Source organism: Lithobates pipiens, unplaced genomic scaffold (genome assembly GCF_037356315.1).
Source record: "Lithobates pipiens isolate NorthernLeopardFrog02 unplaced genomic scaffold, aLitPip1_a1.2 Scaffold_18, whole genome shotgun sequence".
Classification (NCBI taxonomy): domain Eukaryota; kingdom Metazoa; phylum Chordata; class Amphibia; order Anura; family Ranidae; genus Lithobates; species Lithobates pipiens.
Genome location: NW_027507758.1, coordinates 247,053,669 through 247,074,794, shown reverse-complemented (window position 1 = coordinate 247,074,794; position 21,126 = coordinate 247,053,669). Strand labels below are relative to the sequence as shown.

General features: G+C 39.7%; 1 protein-coding gene across 1 annotated transcript in view; it reads right to left on the bottom strand.

Moving 5' to 3' along the window:
* TXLNB (taxilin beta) overlaps positions 1-21,126 on the bottom strand; it is a 139,838-nt gene that overhangs the window by 104,139 nt on the left and 14,573 nt on the right. Inside the window, exon 2 of the mRNA XM_077486743.1 lies at positions 9,981-10,393. Coding sequence (XP_077342869.1) covers positions 9,981-10,386 — 406 coding nt within the window. The 5' untranslated portion in view covers positions 10,387-10,393. The remainder of the gene's footprint in view (positions 1-9,980; positions 10,394-21,126) is intronic.

The window sequence follows — 21,126 nt, the reverse complement described above, 5'->3', positions numbered from 1 at the left end:
AGAGGGCCGAAGGGAAAGTATCTGCCTTAAATGAACACTCTCTAAGGCTGGATTCACACCTGTGCATTTTTAGTGCTTTTTGCATTTTGTAGATTTGTACTACAGTCCATTTAACATGGTTTCCTATTGAAGACGTTCTGTAGTGCAAATCTGCAAAATGCAAAAAACACAAAAAAATGCATAGGTGTGAATTCAGCCTTAGCTGGCATTCAATTTTATATATATAGATAGATGCGGTATATATATATATATATATATATATATATATATATATATATATATATATATATATATATATAGATAGATAGATAGATAGATAGATACGGTATATATATATATATATATATATATATATATATATAATATATACATAAAACACCTAACACTACTTAATATTTGTTTATACCAAATACTGTATTTTGACAGGAGGAATGTAGTCATATTTATATTTCATTGAAATAGTATATTTTTATTAATTAAAAAAAAAAAATCTAATTTCCATTACAGAATATTTTTATTTTGTGCGTAAATATATAATTTATCACTTGCATCATATATCAAGATAAAAAGGGAAATTCTTTAAGACATGCAATTCTGCTATGTACTAGTTCTGCATGAATTACATCAATTATTCCACTTACTATGACATATCGAAGAATACAGTGCTATAACTATTTAGCTTCACAGAAAAATAGAAGAAAAGTGCCTTGCCTTATTACCATACCCATGGAAACCATGAATTTGGGTAATCCATGAATTCATTTGCAAGTCAAATCAGCAAGCATAGAAAAGCTCACATCTGCTGAATGTGTGTTAGAAATGTTTATAACTCAAGTCTTCATAATGGCCTATGATTATCACACATTAAAACAAAAAGATTTCAAGAAAAAATAGTAGCATATATGCACTCCAATTTTCAGATTTGGGATAAGCAGTAAAGCTCACATTTAGAAGGCATGTATGAAATGTACCCACAATAAAATAATTGTAACAAAAAGAATTGCAAATGTTTAATTAAATTATTACTATTATCATTATTCAAGATTTATTTTATTTTATTTTTATTTTATAAATAACTGTAATATAATACAAAAGGCATGTTTTAAAGAAAGGAAGCAATACCTAAATTTGTACTATTTTAACCATATAAAGAATATCTATATTAAAAACAATTTAGGATTTTGGAATTTATATCCTTGGAAGTTAGTCACATTTGAATTAAGCAGAAATGATATCATTATTTTAACATAAGTCTTTTGGGTAGTGTTCTAGAACATCAGTACATGTACTGCATTTCAAATTGGGAATGCCTTCTCCTTGTCTCTCATGTGTTGCAGTACATTTGCATTAGAGAAAAGGTGTTGTGTTGCTGTTGTTCTGCACTGTTCTAATTGCTAAATCAAGATATTGAAATGAGATAACACAAGAATTTTACCCAAGTATACTAGATGGGTAAGTGTGATTTAAATAACAACTATAAACAGAAATGACATCCATGGTCACTAATAACGAATTAGGCGTTAGCTTTCAATGTTTTACCAAAAATGTGAAAATAACATCAAGCTAATTGGCTGCTGCCTTCCCCTTTCTGGCCACTCAGGCTGCATTCCTGGATAAGGGTCTGACTGGAATTCTCCATTTGTTTTTTTAAATGTGTATTGTTTGTCACTTTTAAATGGATAGATCACACTGTTCTGTAGCACTATGTGAAGCTTTGCAGCTGAACTCCAGGATCCTGCCTTCCTTTGACCTTAGCTCCCTTTCCCTCTGAACAAACATAAACAAACAAAAACTCAAAAAAAATTACAAACAATGCCTTACTTTTTGAGTAATTCATGTTTTTAGTCTCAGTGACATCATCAGCTCTTTCCTGGAAGTTTACTCTGCCAAGCCGCTGCTGGCATGGTCAATGTAGGCAGCACAGAAAACTACATATCCAATGATATAGAAAATGTAGGATGACTGCACTTTGGTAAAGCCAACTTCTTTTGTAATACATCCTTAAAAAACAAATACATTGCAGCAGGAGGGGTGAGACTGGTTCAACGCTCATGCTGTAACGTGTTTAAAGGGATTGTAAACCTTCATTATTTTTCCCCTTAATGCATACTATGCATTAAGGTGAAAAAACACCTGGCAGTGACCGGTCCCTTAGCCCACCCATTTTACTTACCTGAGCCCTGGAACTTGACCCAGTGGGGACATGCTGTCTCTCTGCCTAGGGTTCTCGGCTCTTGAATGGATAGATTGATAGCAGCACAGCCATTGGCTCCCGCTGCTGTCAATCAAATCCAATGAGGGCGGGGCATTCGTTGGCTATGGACGCCAATGTTGGACTCAGGAGCGCACCCGCAAGGTAACCCCCAGGGGAGAGCGCCTCTCCTAGGGGTTATCTGATGTGGGGGGGGGGGCCGCGAGAGCTGCCGGGAAACCCCAGAGGATGTTCAGGGCCACTTTGTGCAAAATGAGCTGCACAATGGAGGTAAGTATTAGCCCTTGTACACACGGTGGGACATTCTGACAACCAAATCCATTGGATTTTGTCTGACGGATTTTGTCCGTAACTGTTGCATACACACGGTCGGACAAAGTTGTCGGAAAATACGATTGTACATAAAGTGATGACGTTATTTCGTTACGACGGGACTACGTTCAAGCTAGTAGCCAATAGCTTTGGTATAGGAATTTGATCTGAGCATGCGTGGCACTTTGTCCGTCGGAGTAGTCTACACATGATCGGAGTATGTCCGATCGGAGCATTTTGTCAGAAAATGTTACCGGCAAGTTGGAAAAGTTGGTCCGTCGGATATTCCGATGGAGACAACACACAGTCGGAATATCCTAAAAACGGTCCGATAGGACACATTCCATCAGAATCTCCGACCATGTGTACAAGGGCTTACATGTTTGTTATTTAAAAAAGACAAAAAACAAACCCTAATGCCACGTACACACGATCGGAATTTTGGTCGGAAAAAGCTCTGATGGTTTTACCGACGGAATTCCGACAGGATTTCGCTCAAGCTGTCTTGCATACACGCGGTCACACCAAATTCCGACCGTCAAGAACACGGTGACGTACAACACGTACGATGGGACTAGAAAAAGGAAGTTCAATACCCAGTAGCCAATAGCTTCCATTGCGTAGTTAAATCTGAGCATGCGTGTGTTTTTGCGCACCAGAATTGCATACACACAATTGGAATTTCCATCGGAATAATTGAGAACATGCTCTCAATCTTTTGCTGGGGGAAATTCGGCCAGCAAAATTCCATGGAGCATACACACAGTCGCATTTTACAAAGAAAAGCTCTCATCGGTCTTTTGCTGGCCGAAATTCCAACCGTGCGTACGCGGCATTACAATCACTTTAATTATAGAGTATCCACTATGTTGTTCACATGCTATTTAACCACATCTAGGGTGTTAATAACTACAGCTGAGAGTGATTAATGGATACCATGTCTTCCCTTAGTCAACACAAAACTTAAAAAGTGGAATTTCACTCTCTGTCAACACTGACGATTTTTAATCCTCATGCTGCTAGCATTAGTAAATAGACAGGAAAGTATATCGTATTTACGAGTTTTTTTTCATTTCTTCAGTTACTTCTGGGTTTCCAGGCCTAGGCAAATTATTTCATACATCCCAGGAGTCTTCGGGGGGGGGGGGGGCTTCTCAGCTAAGCAGACCCTCCCTCCTGCCTGCAAGCCTGAGCTAAGGGCAGATGGATTCCAGGAAGTAAATGCTACACAAATCATTTTCCCTTATTCAACTTGTCACTGCTAGAAATGATTTTCTGGGGGTGTTTTTCAAATTGATTTTTCAGCAAAGTAAAGCATGGAGACATGGATGGATGGGTGAGTTTTCTTATAATATTATAAATTAATAAAATATAGTTTTTGGTTTGTGGTGCTGAAGTGTAGTTCAGCTTAAAAACATTACATCAAGACAATTTACGAGAGACACAAATTAACATTTTCAGAAAAATAGAGACTTCTTAGTATACTAAAATTATATAAAATGACATCCTTAGCACTGTTTAGTCCCTATTTTAAATAATATGTATCAAAATCTGAGAAAAGTGAAAGAAGAACTTTACATGTTGGGAGGTCTTTGTATTCGAGCTACTGCACAAGGGGGTATAGTTCGTTCATAATAATGAGCTACAGTATGTCCATTTCAAAATTCCAACCCTTTGGGACTCTAGTCTGTAATTTAAAATACAATATACCTCCCTCTTGTAAAGCAACTAGAATAACTCCCCACCCTCCTTGGGGTTGTAACCCTTTATATTCCTCAGATTTTCACAGCAATAATCCTCAAATCTCCTTGCTGTTCTCCCCACATACCAAGTAAAACAGATTTTGCATGTAATAAAATATAACAAGTATTACAGTTTATAAACAATGCAAGCTTAAATTCTCTGCCACTAAGGTTAGGCTCACACTTATTCTTTTTCTGTATCATAGTAACTAGAGGATAAAAACATTGCCCAAAGTAGGTGCACCTCTGGACACCTCTGAATACTGTTACCCAAAACCTCAGAATAGACTTAATCATTTTAAGAATATGTAAATATCTATCAATTAAATTCCTAATTTTGTTAACTACTTTATCCAGTTAAAAAATAGGCTTATTATATGTATCTACTCCATATAGTTTGTCCATAAAAGATCAGTCCTGACTTTAGATCTTCTAATTGCTCTATTTAGAACAGATTATTCAGGTTTAGTTTGATTTATATTATTTAAAAAGCAGACTAAATGATGTTAACAATGTAAATTTTATAGGAAGAGTTTTTAGTACACTAGTAAATCTCTTTTATTCTGTAAATGTTAATTTGTATCTCTCTTCGTGATTTATCTTGATGTAAAGTTTTTACTTTTAGTTTTGTTTTGACTCAATGGAGACATGGCATCTATTAATCACTTTGTGAATCAAACTATAATGATTAACACTCTAGTGGAGATATGTGGTTTAATGGCATGTCAGCAACATGGTGGATACTCCACGATTTTGTGCAATCTCACCTGTTCTGCCGCATTGTAGACATGTGCGATTAGTTTCGTACGAATCGAAAATTCGTACGAACTTCTGTAAATTCGTACATTTGGGAGGATCCGAAATACGAATTGCTATGCTCCCGAATTCTGTACGAAATACGAAATTTAGTTTACGAATTTCGGATCCAAATTCCTAACAAACATTCGTAATTGTTACGAAAAGTTAACAAACCTAAAAGTTAAAAACCCAGGAAGTCAGCACAGCACAGGGATGGTGGGAGCCCCTCATAATGATAAATTCATCATGACGAACATTCGTAATTGTTACGAAAAGTTAATGAACCTAATGAAAATTCGTATTTCGTATGAAATTTTGGACATAAATACAAAATACTAATTAATTCTAATATGAAATGGAACGGAACGAAACAAAACGAAACACATTTATTGACGGCGCACATGTCTACTGCATTGTACAGTATCTCACAGAAGTTAGTACACCCCTCACATTTTTGTAACAATTTTATTATATCTTTTCAGTGTGACAACACTGAAGAAATAACACTTCGCTACAATGTAAAGTAGTGAGTGTACAGCTTGTATCACAGTGTAAATTTGCTGTCCCCTCAACATAACTCAACACACAGCCATTATTGTCTAAACCACTGGCAACAATTGAGTGCACCCCTAAGTGAAAATGTCCAAATTGGGCCCAAAGTGTCAATATTTTGTGTGGCCACCATTATTTTCCAGCACTGCCTTAACCCTCTTGGGCATGGAGTTCACCAGAGTTTCACGGGTTGCCACTGGAGTTCTTTTCTACTCCTCCATGATGATATCACGGAGCTGGTGGATGTTAGAGACCTTGCAATAGGGTTTAGGTCTGGAGACATGCTTGACCAGTCCATCATCTTTACCCTCAGCTTCTTGAGTAAGGCAGTGGTCTTCTTGAAGGTGTGTTTGTGGGCCTTGTTGGAATACTGCCCTGTGGCAGTCTCAAAAGGGAGGGGGTCATGCTCTACTTCAGTATGTCACAGTACATGTTGACATTCATGGTTCCTTCAGTTAACTGTAGCTCCCCATTGCCGGCAGCACTCATGCAGCCCCAGACCATGACACTCCCATCACCATGCTTGACTATAGGCAACACGCACATGCACATTTGTCTTTGTACTCCTCACCTAGTTGCCACCACACACGCTTGACACCATCTGAACCAAACAAATTTATCTTGGTCTCATCAGACCACAGGACATGGTTCCAGTAATCCATGTCCTTAGTCTGCTTGTCTTCAGCAAACTGTTTGCAGGCTTTCTTGTGCATCATTTTTAGAAGATGCTTCCTTCTAGGATGACAGCCATGCAGACCAATTTGATGCAGTGTGTGGCGTATGGTCTGAGCACTGACAGGCTGACCCCCCACCCCTTCAACCTCTGTAGCAATGCTGGCAGCACTCATACGTCTATTTCCCAGACAACTTCTTAATATGACGCTGAGAACATGCACTCAACTTCTTTGGTTGACCATGGCATGGCCTGTTCTGAGTGGAACCTGTCCTGTTAAAATGCTGCATGGTCTTGGCCACCAGGCTGCAGCTCAGTTTCAGGGTTTTAGAGCAACAATTCTTTTTTTCAGATCCTCAGAGAGTTCTTTGCCATGAGGTGCCATTTTGAACTTCCAGTGACCAGTATGAAAGAGAGTGAGAACAATAACACCAAAATTAACACACCTGCTCCCCATTCACACCCGAGACCTTGTAACACTAACAAGTCACAAGACACTGGGGAGAGAAAATAACTAATTGGGCCCAATTTGGATATTTTCACTTAGGGGTGTACTCACTTGTGTTGCCAACGGTTTAGAAATTAATGTCTGTGTGTTGAGTTATTTTGAGGGGGCAGCAAATTTACACTGTTATACAAGCTGTACACTCACTACTTTACATTATAGCAAAGTGTAATTTCTTCAGTGTTGTCACATGAAAAGATATAGTAAAATATTTACAAAAATGTGAGGAGTGTACTCACTTTTGTGAGATACTGTATATGTTTTTCTGGATGCATTACAATACATTTTCTATATAATGTCTACAGTTGTGAGCTGGACTGGCACCTTGGATTTGGGCAGATAAAGGGGTGGGCTGACGTGATGCGGTACTGTTCACTACATGGCTTGATGCATTTCTCATGAGACCATGGGAATTCACTGATGCAGTTTTCAGAGTGGCGCTTAGGACTGTTCATAACTTGTAAATGTCCGCAAAGCAACCATGATTAATTATCACTGTGGGTGGGTGGCGACCAGGTGCTGGGAGATTGTACCCAGCCACAGTGGAAGTGATGACATAAGCACGTCACAGCTCCTATTCAGCTTTTATTAAGGAAACTTCTGATAGGAGGAAACAATGGCACCGGAAGATTAACCACTTAAGCCCCGGACCAATTTGCAGCCAAAGGACCAAGCCCCTTTTTGCAATTCGGCACTGCATCGCTTTAACTGACAATTGCACGGTCGTGCGACATGGCTCCCAAACAAAATTGGCGTCCTTTTTTCCCACAAATAGAGCTTTCTTTTGGTGGTATTTTATCACCTCTGTGGTTTTTATTTTTTGCGCTATAAACAAAAATAGAGCGACAATTTTGAAAAAAATTCAATATTTTTTACTTTTTGCTATAATAAATATCCCCCAAAAATATATAAAAAACTTTTTTTTCCTCAGTTTAGGCTGATACGCATTCTTCTACATGTTTTTGTTAAAAAAATAAAATTGCAATTAGCAATTATTTATTGGTTTGCGCAAAAACTATAGCGTTTACAAAATAGGGGATAATTTTATGGAATTTTTATTAATATTTTTTTTTTTTTACTAGTAATGGCAGCAATCAGGGATTTTTATTGTGAGTGTGACATTATGGCGGACACATTGGACATTTTTGACACATTTTTGGGACTATTGTCATTTATACAGCAATCAGTGCTATTTAAATGCACTAATTCCTGTGTAAGTGACACTGGCAGTGAAGGAGTTAACCACTAGGGGGCAGTGTAGGGGATATGTATGACCTTATGTGTTTTTTTTATTGTAGGGGGGCGTGGCCTGGCATGTGATGTCACTGATCGTCTTTCCCTATAATAGAGAACAGACGATCGGTGACAGCCACAGTAGGAAGCACGGGGAGAGGTTTGTTTACAAAGACCTCTCCTCGTTCTTCAGCTCTGTGACCCGATCACGGGACCACGGCCACGGTCACGAAGCTCAGGACTGGGTCGGGAGCGCGCCGCTGGCGGCACGCTCCTGACCCACGGCTGGGCACTTAAAGAGCAGCGTACAGGTACGTGCTTGTGCCCAGCCGTGCCATTCTGCCGACGTATATATGTGCAGGAGGCGGTCCTTAAGTGGTTAAAGAAACAAGGAGTAAATAAAGAGGGTAAAAATGGACTATGAAAAAAGAAAGATAGAACATTTTGACACAAGGCAAGGGCAATGCCTGTTAGGCAGAATATATTCCTTCTGGCTGATGTTTAGCTTTAAAGTGATTTGAGTGAGTTAAACCCTATTTTTTTTTTTTAATAACAAACATGTTATCCTCACTTGCTCTGTTCAATGGTTTTGCAGAGAACAGCTCTGATTCTATGTTTCTCGGGTCCCCTGCCGCCACCTAGCTCTTCCTCGCCACCTAGTGCCCACCATAGCAAGCTGCTTGTTATGGGAAAACTTGTGCTCTGTTTGTCCATTGACACACAGAGTGTGGCTTAACTCCGCCCCCGCTCCTTCCTCTCTGTCTGTGATTGACAGCCATGGGAGTCAATGGCTCCCGCTGCTAGCCTATGAGGAGGGAGTGTGCAGAGAGAGAGACGCTGCTCTTGTGCATAGAGAATGCATTAAGATAAAAAGCCTTCAGCCTTTAGAATCACTTTAAGGCATCCCCCAAACATGTTATTTATACCTAAGTGCAACAAAAATAAAAAAACACAAAAATCAGCACATTTAACATAACATTTAGTAAGAGGTATCATGTGTGCTGAAGCCTCTTCCATTAGGTGAAATCCTTCTCCATCCATATTCCCCCCACCCATGCCTCTATAATCTTCTGGTGTGGAAGGTTAGAAGGTAATACAACTCTATTGACCTGTGAGAGCTGTCACAGGCTCTTATCAAGAATGGCTGACTATGCCCATCCTTTCCACTCAACTCCTCAATGTAGTGTATAGTATATCTTCTATGAATGTAACAGCTGGGAGGAAAGGGCATGCAGGGTGAGCAACTTTTTATGAGAGCCTTTGAAAGGTCCTATAGATCTAGTAACCTCTGTCGCCATAATCGTTTGGTGCAACAGGGGTTATTCAAAATGTGGGAGCTGTTAAAGGCTGGTCGACTCAAAATATTAGTTGGAAGGAATCGAGCAGAAGAAGAAAGCACAAGGGGCACATCCTACCCACTGTAAGTTATGTCCCCTGTGCTGATTTTTGTGTTTTTTATTTGGCTGCACTTAGGCTTTAAAAGATTTATTGCGCTTTAAGCCACATAAAAAGACCCTTTCCCCACACATGGCATTGCCTAGCTACCAATGCCCTTTTTTCAATAGCTTGCCCATTAGTCGTACAAGAAAAGACAGATAAAATAGCTAGTTTTGCCTCTCATTGTCTTTAATAAGGTGTAAAGCTAAATTTGAAATTAGTGGACTTTCTCCAAATCTGGCTTGAACCCCACCCGGCTAGGCCAGGTCATTCCTAGCCACTATTGCCAGAAACCCCACGAGAGTTCAAATTTTCTTTCTCTAGCATTGTATATTGCCTAGGTCAGTGGTGGCGAACCTTGGCACTCCAGATGTTTTGGAACTACATTTCCCATGATGCTCCTGCACTTTGCAGTGTAGTGGAGCATCATGGGAAATGTAGTTCCAAAACATCTGGGGTGCCAAGGTTCGCCACCACTGGCCTAGGTAAACCAAAGAAAACAGTCCAAGTACATACCTAATCCTTTCAGAATTTTTTTTTCAGGACTTTGCTCTTTGCTAGCAGCTGAGTCTTTGGCCAAAGGGGCATCCGAAGCAGAAGTTGATTCCTTTGATTCTTCAGTGTTTGCAACATCAGTGTCTCCATCATCATTGGATAGTAGCTCTTTGGTTGGTAAACTTAAACTCTCATTTTCATTACTTGTAATATCAGAAGAGTTATATGCTTGGATAATGTCTTCTAGTTGCCTGTCAAATTCCTCAGAAATGTCATTTGTTTCACAAGGAATGTTTTCTGTAATGTTGATGACTGTTGTTGGTTTATTATTTGCTTCTGGAAAGCCATTTTGACTATTTGTCACATTTACTGTTGGTGCTAGCTGTTCATCACTTTTGATTGCTGCGGTATCATTATTCGTCTCCATAGTGTACCTAAATGGAAAACATTACAATATGTTAGATGTTAAACATATGTATTGATTTTGGTCTCGGGTCATCTCTTTGTTGTCTACCCTTGTGCAGACCTTAGTCTATATTTCCTCCACCCCTTTGCCTTCTGGGACTACTGAATAAAGAACTATCGCCATTCTATGTGAGAATATTTCTGAGCGACCATAGCTTAAAGATGAAGGATGAATACCACCAGATCCTCCACTTTACCATAGTGGAAGGAATTCATGAACCAAATCGCCAAACCCAAAAGCAAACATTTATTATATTGTAGCTTACAATTGAGATGGTTGCATTCGTCTTCTTTTTTTATAATTTCTTTCCTTTATTTTTACCTAGTGATCCAGTCTGTTTGTCTGTTTTTCAAGACAACAGGTTGTCTAGCAGAAGTAGCAGTTAGAGCGGGGATTGGCAACCCATCGATTGGGATCCAGCTATCAATTGTGGACAGGTGACAGGTAAATCATATCCCTTCTTGCTGGACTGCTCCTCCCACATATGCAGAGCGGCGCAGGGATGGAATAGCTTGGTATGCTGCGCCACTGCATACTAAGCTCCGTAACTACCCCCTGCAGCAGCTGAAGTCTGGCTTCTCCTCTTCTCTCTCCTGCCATCTTTCAGCTGCTGCAAGGGGGGAACTACAGGGGATCGGTTCCAATAAATGTCACCCCTGCTGCCACTCTAATCCAAGTACCCCTTTCTTCTGCTGCCTGGGTCCCACTGTATGATCCCTTGTCGTCCCCCCTCTCAGCGCTGGCAGCTTTCTCTCCCTTCCCATCTACCGGCTGGTGTGGGAATTGTTTTAAGATAAAGAGCTGGTGAAAGGACCAGTAAATATGTTTTTACTATGCTTCAGTTTGTGAATGAACAGAGAGACTGTGCAGGGCTCTTCCTGTTTATTTATTCTGTGCAGGTGAGGTCACAGAGCTGGAGATTGAGGACTGTGTCCTCAATGTCCTTTCTCTGTCCCACAAATGAGACATCATGGGTCCATTTAGACCCCTGATATTTCACCAAAGCTCCCCTGACAAGGCTGCTAAAAAAAACCTGTAAAAATAATTAAAAGAATAAGTTTGTAAAAAAAAAAATGCTAATTTAAAAAACTACTCACAACTTTCACTGCCCTACTGACACCTTCCTCTACCCTATTGACACAGTCCACTGTTCTACTGACAGACACTGTCCACTGCCCTACTGACACCAACATTTAACCTACTGACACCATTCACTGCTCTACTGACACCTCCCACTGCCTTACTGCCCTACTAACCTGAAAGGCATGGTATGGATTGAGGGGGACCCCCACACCATTTTTTTTAAAAAAAATTCTATTGACGGCAATGGTATTGTATTGCCGGCAATTTAAATGTGATTTGATTCGTTTTTTTTTCTTTAGAAATTTCAGTTTTGCTGCAGTAGGTTCTAGCCATGGTACAGATGTGTCACTTTACAGGCAGACTAAGGGGACCCCCCAGGTACTATATTTAAATAAATTTTTCATTTTTATTGTTGCTCTTTAAACAGCAATAAAATCAGCGGGGAAGCCAGTTTTCAACTGATGACTCATCGGTTGCTAAGAACACGGCGGCTGGCTTCTCGATATGCTCCTTAGCAACCAGCTATATACAATTAATGTAAAAAAAAACACACAAATCTCAAAATGCAAATCGCAGCAAAACAATGTAAAAACTGTTACAAAAATGCAGAAAGCACAGCAAAAAGTACTGCACAAACGCTCAAAAGCAATATGCATAGATGTGAATCGAGCCTTAAGCAGTGTACACATGATCGGATTTTCTGGCGGGAATTGTGTGATGAAAGGTAATTGGTGGAAAATTTGACCGTTTGTACGCTCCATTGGACAATTGGATGGCAGGTTTTAAAAATTTCCATGTGTTTTTTCCGAGCGTGTGTACACAAGTCCATTGGACAAAAGTCCAACGTACAAACATGCATGCTTGGAAGCAAGGACGAGCCAGAAGTGGTCGGTCTTGTAAACTAGCATTCTTGATGGAGAATTAACATTCGTGATGTGGCAAATTATGAAATCTCGAAATGCAACGCACATTCTCTTCTTCTTTAATGGTATAATAATGAAGCTGCTTTGCTGGTGATACTGATGGAGTTATTGCAAACTAATTTGCAAAGACTTTTTATTTTCTAGTGATATCAAGAATAATATTATTATGCTTTTTTTTTTTTTGGGCAAGTTACCACATCACCATTATCCCGTAGTTTTTAAGATCAAAAATAAAAATATGTTGGTGTCCCTTGTCAACTTTACATTGTATTTTTCTAAATGTAACTGCCTACTCCCAAACTGTCATTTGAAGTAAAATACATAGCCAAGTATTAGTCTCCACACTTTTTTTTTTGTGGTAACAAAATGATAAAAATTTCATTTGGGTACAGCGTAGCATGACTGTGCAATTGTCATTAAAAGTGCGAGAGCACTGAAAGCTGAAAAATGGTCTGGGAAGGAAGGGGGCGAAAGTGCCCAGTATTGATGTGGTTAAAACAAATACACATTATAGAGGGAAATGCTTTGTTCATATTTCATGTCCGAGGTTTATAACCATTTTTATTTTCCAGCTCGATGAGTAGGGTCTGGAATCTTCAAGCTGGGTCACATTACAAAAGGAAATTTGTTATACAGAATCATAGCAACGCGTTTGTTTTTAAATCATAAATCTTTTATGTCTTTTGTAATGTTTATCTCAGTATTTTGGTTAATGAATATGAGCAAAGTAGGTTTCCTGAAATAAGCTTTCAAGCGCTTCTGATTTTGGAAAGCTTTCTTCTATTTGTTTGAGATATTAAACCCTTTCACATTATGTGAGAGGATTATGTAACTCATTATAGTTTAAAAGGGGTTTGCTAATGAAAAACGATCCAAAACAGTGAAAGAAAGAAAATAATAAAGTGGGCTATGGTAAAAATTATTCCCAGTGTTAAAACAATAACAAAAAGGTGTTTAATATGAGAGCAATTTGCCATCAGTAACCATAAAACCAGTATCCATAAAAAAAGTAATAACAGTTAAGTTCCCAGTTTAGCAACAAAACAAACTGAGAGCAGTAAAGTAGCAATGCCTCAATCTGCAGCAGACTGAGCACAATGAATAAACATTGTAATATATTATTGGAAAAATAAATATTTGCATATTTTTAAAGGCAAAGTTCACCTTTACCAAAAAACTTCAGATAGGGGCGCTTGTAGATATAAACAAACCATGTAGCTTTACACAAAACTGAAAATTGCCCTTGCTATAGGTGTAAGCCATTTGCATACCTCATGGAGCCTGACTGGAAAACTCTCCAGGAAGTTGCTAAAAGAGGTCTAGTTAATACTGTTTACATCCACCATCAGAGGAGAGAGATTCAAATCCCCTCACGTGCTTTCCCACGTCCATGTTTCCCACCACTTATTCTTACCCCTTTCCCAAGCGACCTTTCCCTATTTCCATATTTCTCTCCACCCCCCCCCCCCCCCCCCCTTCATTTTTTTCCTCCTCCTCACATATTTCTTTTTTCCTTTTTACATAGTTACATAGTCGGTAAAGCAGAAAAAAGACAATAGTTCATCCAGTTCAACCTGTGAAGGTGTATGTGTATCAGTCTCTATAATGACTTCCCATATTCCTGTATGTTGTATCCATTTAGATGTACGTCTAATGCCGCGTACACACGATCGGAATTTTGGTCGGAAAAAGCTCTGATGGTTTTCCTGAAGGAATTCCGAAGGGATTTCACTCAAGCTGTCTTGCGTACAAAAGGGTCACACCAAATTCCGACCGTCAAGAACGCGTGACATACAACACGTACGACGGGACTAAAAAAAGGAAGTTCAATAGCCAGTAGCCATTAGCTTCCATCTCATAGTTGAATCTGAGCATGCGTGAGTTTTTGCATGTTGGAATTGCATTTGGAAATGTTGGAAATGTATTTTATTGGGATTTTATGTGATAGACCAACACAAAGTGGCATATAATTGTGAAGTGGAAGGAAAATGATAAATGGTTTTCAATTTTTTTTTACAAATAAATATCTGAAAAGTGTGGCGTGCATTTGTACTCGGCCCCCCTTGAGTCAATACTCTCAATACTCTATGATTGACTCTATGGCCTTGGAGGACTGGAGTGATGTCATGACGGCACTTCCAGTCCAGGCTGGAAGAAAATAAATATATATTTTTTTAAAGTGAAAGATCAAATTTTCTTTCTATCTTTTGCTTTTAAAGGTAAAGAAAAGATGTGGGGTCTTTTTAACCAAAGATATCTCCATAAAGAGGACATGTCATCCTGATTTGTATTGAGTATGTTTGCATTCCTTATAATAGAAATAAAAGTGAATAAAAAAAAATTAAAGGGACGGTGTAAAAAAAAAGAAAAAAAAAAAAAAAGTAAAGCGCCTCAATCCCTCTGTGCTCACACACAGAACTGAACAGATACATAAGTCGCGCACTCCTATGTAAATGGTATTTGAACCACTCATATGAGGTATCACCTGAACGTTAGAGCAATATCAATAATTCTAGTACTAGACCTCCTCTGTAACGCTAAACAGGTAATTGGTAAAGGGATTTAAAACATAACCTATGGAGATTTTTAAGTACCATAGCTTGTCGCCATTCCACAAGTGTGTGCAATTTTAAATCGTGACATGTTAGGTATGAATTTACTTGACGTAAAATCATCTTTCACATTATGCAAACTATTGCTTTTTTTTTTCTTTTATTCATTAAAGTGTTTTTTTTTCCAAAACAATGTGTTTGCAAAGCCTCGGCACAAATACCGCGTAACATAAAAAATTGCAATGAATGCCATTTTATTCCCTAGGGTCTCTTCTAAAGAAAATGTATAATGTTTGGGGGTTATTAGTAATTTAGTAATTTTAGTAATATTTGAGTAAACAATACTAATTTAAACTTGTAAGCAAAAAAAGTGCCAGGAAAAGCCTGGTCGACAAGTGGTTAAAAATATATTTATTGATGTATTTGTGATTACAGGGCTCCAGTAGCAGTGCCAGATTTATAAGGGGGCAACAGGGGAAACTGTCCTGGGCCCCCTGACAGACGGGCCCTCCCTCTATACAAAAACATTATAAAATAATAGAAAAAATATATATAAAGTAATAAAAAAATAATTAATAACAAAATAATAATATAAATTAATTAATAATAGCAAAATCCTTTCTTTTATTAATTGTATCTTGGGAGGTAATATTTTGCCTGCCATCCTCTGTAAATGATTTTACTCTGGACTGGTATATTGTATCATTTTTAAAAACGAAATTCTGCAACTTAAGCAAACTACATATAGAGCAGAGCTCTTACGCTCTTAAGGAAGGTGGCCTATAACTGTGTGCACGTGTGACCTCAGAATGATGTTGCATCATGCATTTTGAAAATGTGTGCCTGTCATTCAGAATGTAAACCAACTCCGTGTATGAGGGGCCCCCTGACCCTGAAGTGCCCTGGGCCCTCCAAGGTCTAAATCTAGCCTTGTCCATTAATAGGTGTATTTTATATCAACCTAGAGTTCAGTTTGACCCTTTTGCTGCCATGAATGTAATTACTATGTCAACATCAGCAGGGCTGCATGTAAACAAACTCCTAGCTTTTATGTTTATGCTCCTGGCTGCTGCCTATCTAATAGACATTAATCAGGCTGTTAAAGCCACTCAGTCACTTCTAAATGCTCTGAAATATACTGACTCCCTTTCACAATGTGTCCCAGGCTCACCTGTCACTTCTAGGTGCTGGGGACCATTTTGACAGGTGTGAGGATGGAGAGTGATGGGAGAGCAGCAAATACATGTTCGCTAATCTCCCCTGTAAAGAATGACTCTTGAAGCTCTCGATGAGACAGAAGCTTATCAAGCACAGCCAGTTTCAATTGGCTTTAACAAAATGTAAGGGGGGGGGGGGGGGTTAAAGGTGAATCTGTTACCTGTACTATGCTATCACATTAGAGGCTTATCAGCACCCTTGTTTATATTGATTTTTTCATACATGAAATTTTGCATAATTCATGAGATTTCAGAAATATATTTCTATTGTATACAAACTGAATGTCAATGAATCAAGTGCGGCTGTACTTACCTGGAATAACCAATAATGTGCAAGCAAAAATCCTACTTTTTATTTCCTTTTGCACACAATTGGATATCCAAAGAGAACACGGCTTCATCTTGTTCACTAACTTTCAGCCTCTACTCTTTGAGTAAATCAACCCCAATGAACGCTTTAGTGGTTTTAGGACTATGTGTAACATATTATATACAGTCAAGTGCAGCAGTATATATCATACAACACAGTGCGGGTTATTTACGAAAGGCAAAACCACTTTGCACTGAAAGTGCACTTGGAAGTGCAGTCGCTCTAAATCTAAGGGGAAGATCTGAAATGAGGGGAGGCTCTGCTGATTTTATCATCCAATCATGTGCAAGCTAAAATGCTGTTTTTTATTTTCCTTGCATGTCCCCCTCGGATCTACAACGACTTTACTTCCAAGTGCACTTGCAGTGCAAAGTGGATTTTCCTTTAGTAAATAACCCCCAATGTAAAGTCAGTAGCATGTGCCAAACAACACCATGGGGGTTATTTATGAAAGGCAAATCCACTTTGAACTACAAGTGCAAACTACAAGTGCAAAGTGCACTTGAAATAGCACTGAAAGTGCACTTGGAAGTAAAGTCAGTATAGATCCGAGGGGGACATGCAAGGAAAATTTCAGATCTACCCCTCAAATTTACAGCGACTGCACTTCCAAGTGCACTTGCAGTGCAATTTCAAGTGGACTTTGCACTTGTAGTTTGCACTTGTAGTGCAAAGTGGATTTGCCTTTCGTAAATAACCCCACATGTATAGTTTACAGAGGTTAGGCGTATGCAATGATGCAGTGCCCCTTATGCAGCTGATCAGCCGCAACAAAACTACCCCTGAGTGATTGGTGGTGGGAAGTAAGGTCCTTCCCTTTCCTTTACAAAGTTTTAATAATGAATGGGAGTAAAAATCCTGGCTGTTGGCATTACAAAGTGATCGCTCTGCTTGAAAGTAACTGCATAGATTTGAAGCCAAGTGGCGGATGAATCTTTTCCTGCACTCTGCTTTTGAGCATGTCTTTGATCTGCAGAACACCTGGATTTTTTTGTATATTCCAGGACAATCTTGCAGGATCCAGGACAATTATAGGTTCTGACAAGGAAAGAGCCTGAGGCAATAAACTACACAGCACAAGAATTTACATATTTGTAACATCTCTGAACTAGCATCTCTATCCAGGAAGTACCATATTTTCCGCACCATGAGATGCACTTTTCCCCCACAGATATGAGTGGCAAATGTCTCTGGGTCAGTGTGTGTCAGGTAGGTAGGTCAGTGCATGTCAGGTAGGTAGGTCAGTGTATGTCAGTGCATGTCAGGTAGGTAGCACAGTGTATGTCAGGTAGGTCAGTGCATGTCAGGTAGGTCGGTGTGTGAAAGGTAGGTAGGTCAGTGCGTGTCAGGTAGGTAGGTCAGTGCATGTCAAGTAGGTAGGTCAGTGTATGTCAGGTAGGTCAGTGCATGTCAGGTAGGTAGGGCAGTGCATGTCAGGTAGGCCAGTGTAATGGTCAGTGTGTGTCAGGTAGGTCAGCGTGTGTCAGGTAGGTTAGTGTGTGTCAGGTAGGTAGGTCAGTGCGTGTCAGGTAGGTCAGCGTAATGGTCAGTGCGTGCCAGGTCAGTGTAATGGTCAGTGTGTGTCAGGTTAGTGTAATGGTCAGTGTGTGTCAGGTAGGCGGCCAGTGTGTTTCACATTTAATTATAAACATCTGAAACATCAGATTATAAAATGAATGTCCTATAATTTGTTTAAAAAAATGTTGTATTTACATTTTGCCAACATGCCATAGTTCAACTGAAATGTCACCTAAAAAATATATTTAGAGTGGTTCAAAAGCTTAAACTTTTTTACCTTAACCTCCCTGGCGGTAATCCAGAGTCTGGCTCTGGGTGGATTTTCAGTACCAAATGCGGTAACCCCCGAGCCACACTCGGGATCACATCGCAGGATCCAGGTACAGTTACTTACCTTGTCCCCAGGATCCTGCGAAGTCTCCCCACTCTATATGCGCGAGCTGTCCTCTACCGGATCTATCACTGTGCCGAGCTCCGTTCCCTGCGAGCGTTGCAACGCACGAAGCCGGAGAATCACGCCAAATTCAAAAGATTAAAAACACACTATACATACAGTACACTGTAATCTTACAGATTACATTACTGGATCACATTATTTCACATCCCTTTTGTCCCTAATGGTCTGTCCAGTGCCCTGCATGCTGTTTTATATTATAAATACGGTTTTTTCTGCCTGGAAGCTGGAGATTGTCTATGGCAACCAAAAAGTGTCCCTTTACATCAAAAGCTGTTTTAGACCACCTAGAAAACAGCGATAATAAATTAGAATCACTTGCAGAATAGAGAGATAGTGATTTGTGAGGAAATTCATCATCAAACACTAAAAGTAATGACAGCGACAATTCTGCAAATTTCTGTGTTTTTGATTTGATTACATTTTTGAATACGTTTTATTATTATTATATTATTATTTTTTATAATTATTTATAGTTATTTATTATATTATAATTTATGATTTCGTGTTTCGAACGTTATCATACCCAGGATGTCTACTAGACTTTTATTTGGACAGATTTAAGAATTACAGGCCTACAATATAAAACGCCAAATTTCCATGCAAAACAATGTACCGCTTTGACCATCAAAAATCGGAAATAATCATACCGCCAGGGAGGTTAATGCATTCCCTGACCTTCTGTTCACGTGTGAGTTTTTCGGTGCTTGCGCAAAGATGGCAATCAGAGATGTGCCAAACCTTCCTCGTCTTTCCACATGTGTGGAAAACCACCTGCACATGTGCAGATGCACTAAAGGGCTCTGCCAAGACACAAAGGCTTCGGTGCATCTGTGCATGTGCAATAATGGCGGTGCTGAAGAAAGTGGGCAGAGCCGGTCCAGAGCAGGACTGAGGTTCTGCTTTAAGATAACAAAATTATACATATATTGTTTTTTCAGGAGAAACAAGGCTCCCCTTTGGTAATATTTCCTGTTTCTTGTCTGGTGTCACTCTCATGAGAGTTTGCCTGGAAGGGGGGGGGGGCTGAATCATAAGAGGGCCAATGAGAGCGGCAGAGCTGGAGGTGTGCCTATGTAAATCCAGGAGGTGAACAGGCAGCAGCTTCAGCTGCCCACAGCTAAAATGGTTGCAGTCAGACTCTGTGGAGGGAGATTTCTGCAGCATATTTGGCAAGTACAGAATCACAGTATATATAAAATAATATGCAAGGTGGCTGGAGGGAAGCTTCAGAACGGCAAAGATGGTTTTATTACAAGTTATGTGAGCAGACTGCAATTCCTCTTTAAGATGATAAACATCAAGACAATTAGAAATGTTAAAAGTAGGTTAGCATGCGCAGATTGGCAGTCCATGTACTTTTTCAGTACATGAGAGATATGTAGGCTGCCACTGCTGACCTCTTTATGAAAATGGTAGTGTCCTGCCTATCATGCTTTAGCTTTAATAGCTACTGAGTCACTGATCTGGAACATGCATGCGGGTCAGGTGTATTATTGTCAAGTGCCAATGGCAGACAGCTTTGGCTTCAGTCATTAAACCAGATCAAGTGTTGAGATGGAATTCTGACTTTTGCTGTTTACATGTTTTGGGTCAGTGACCCTGATGTACTGAAGCAAGGCACCAGACGGCTAGCATTTCAGGAGGTCAGCAGTGGAAGCTCATTTATTTCTGTCCTGATAGGTGTGCTTTATATTATATAAAATAAATCATAATCTACAGTTATTAACACTTCCCGCCCGTAGGACCTCATATGACACCCTGAATTTATACTGGTTATACTGGGATGTTAACTTCATCTGTAGGATTCATCCCAGCATTAACATTTTCAGTAGCCGATTCCCTGTAAAGTAAAAGTGATTCAAATGGCTATAGAGACGATTGACAGCTTCTACAGGCAGCAGAAGGGGTGCCCCCCTCTCACCGCCTCTGCCTTTCCCGGGCTCTTCTGTCCAATCAGGGAGCCCAACACTGCTCTGATCAGCTGAATTCTGTGCACTCAGCAGAGAGAGATGAATTGACGTTGTTCCTCCCTCTCTGTGAGATCAGAAATTGGAAGCGACAAGGATTTTGTCACTTCTGGTTTCAGGCTTTTGTTTACCAGACGTTACCAGCTTGAACAAGCATTTGATCAAACCGATCTTGGCCTAAGTGGGACCTTGACGCATAATGCAAGCACGCTAGATGGCGCAGCCCTCTTGGAAGTTTGTTTTTGATGCACATTCTGACTATGTACATTTAAGTTTGAATTTCATTGATTAAAGTGACCCCAGATCTCGACTCCCCCCCCCCATGTGAATGGGTATCGGGTGCATTGTACCCCTCCCCATTCACCAAAAAAAAGTGTCAAAATGTAAAAATGACAGGAGACAGTTTTGGACAATTCCTTTAGTAAAAAATAAAAATAAAGTGTCCTGCAATGTCCATCCTTCAATGAAAGCACCAACGGTCCCGAAAAAAACACAAAACCTAAAAACTCCACCTCCTTGGGAGGCGCCCCCATGACAGCAGTCTTTTTGCTGTGACAGCTGTTATATAGTCAAGGGTGGGCCACCCGGTGATGTAAACAGGTGACCCCGCCACC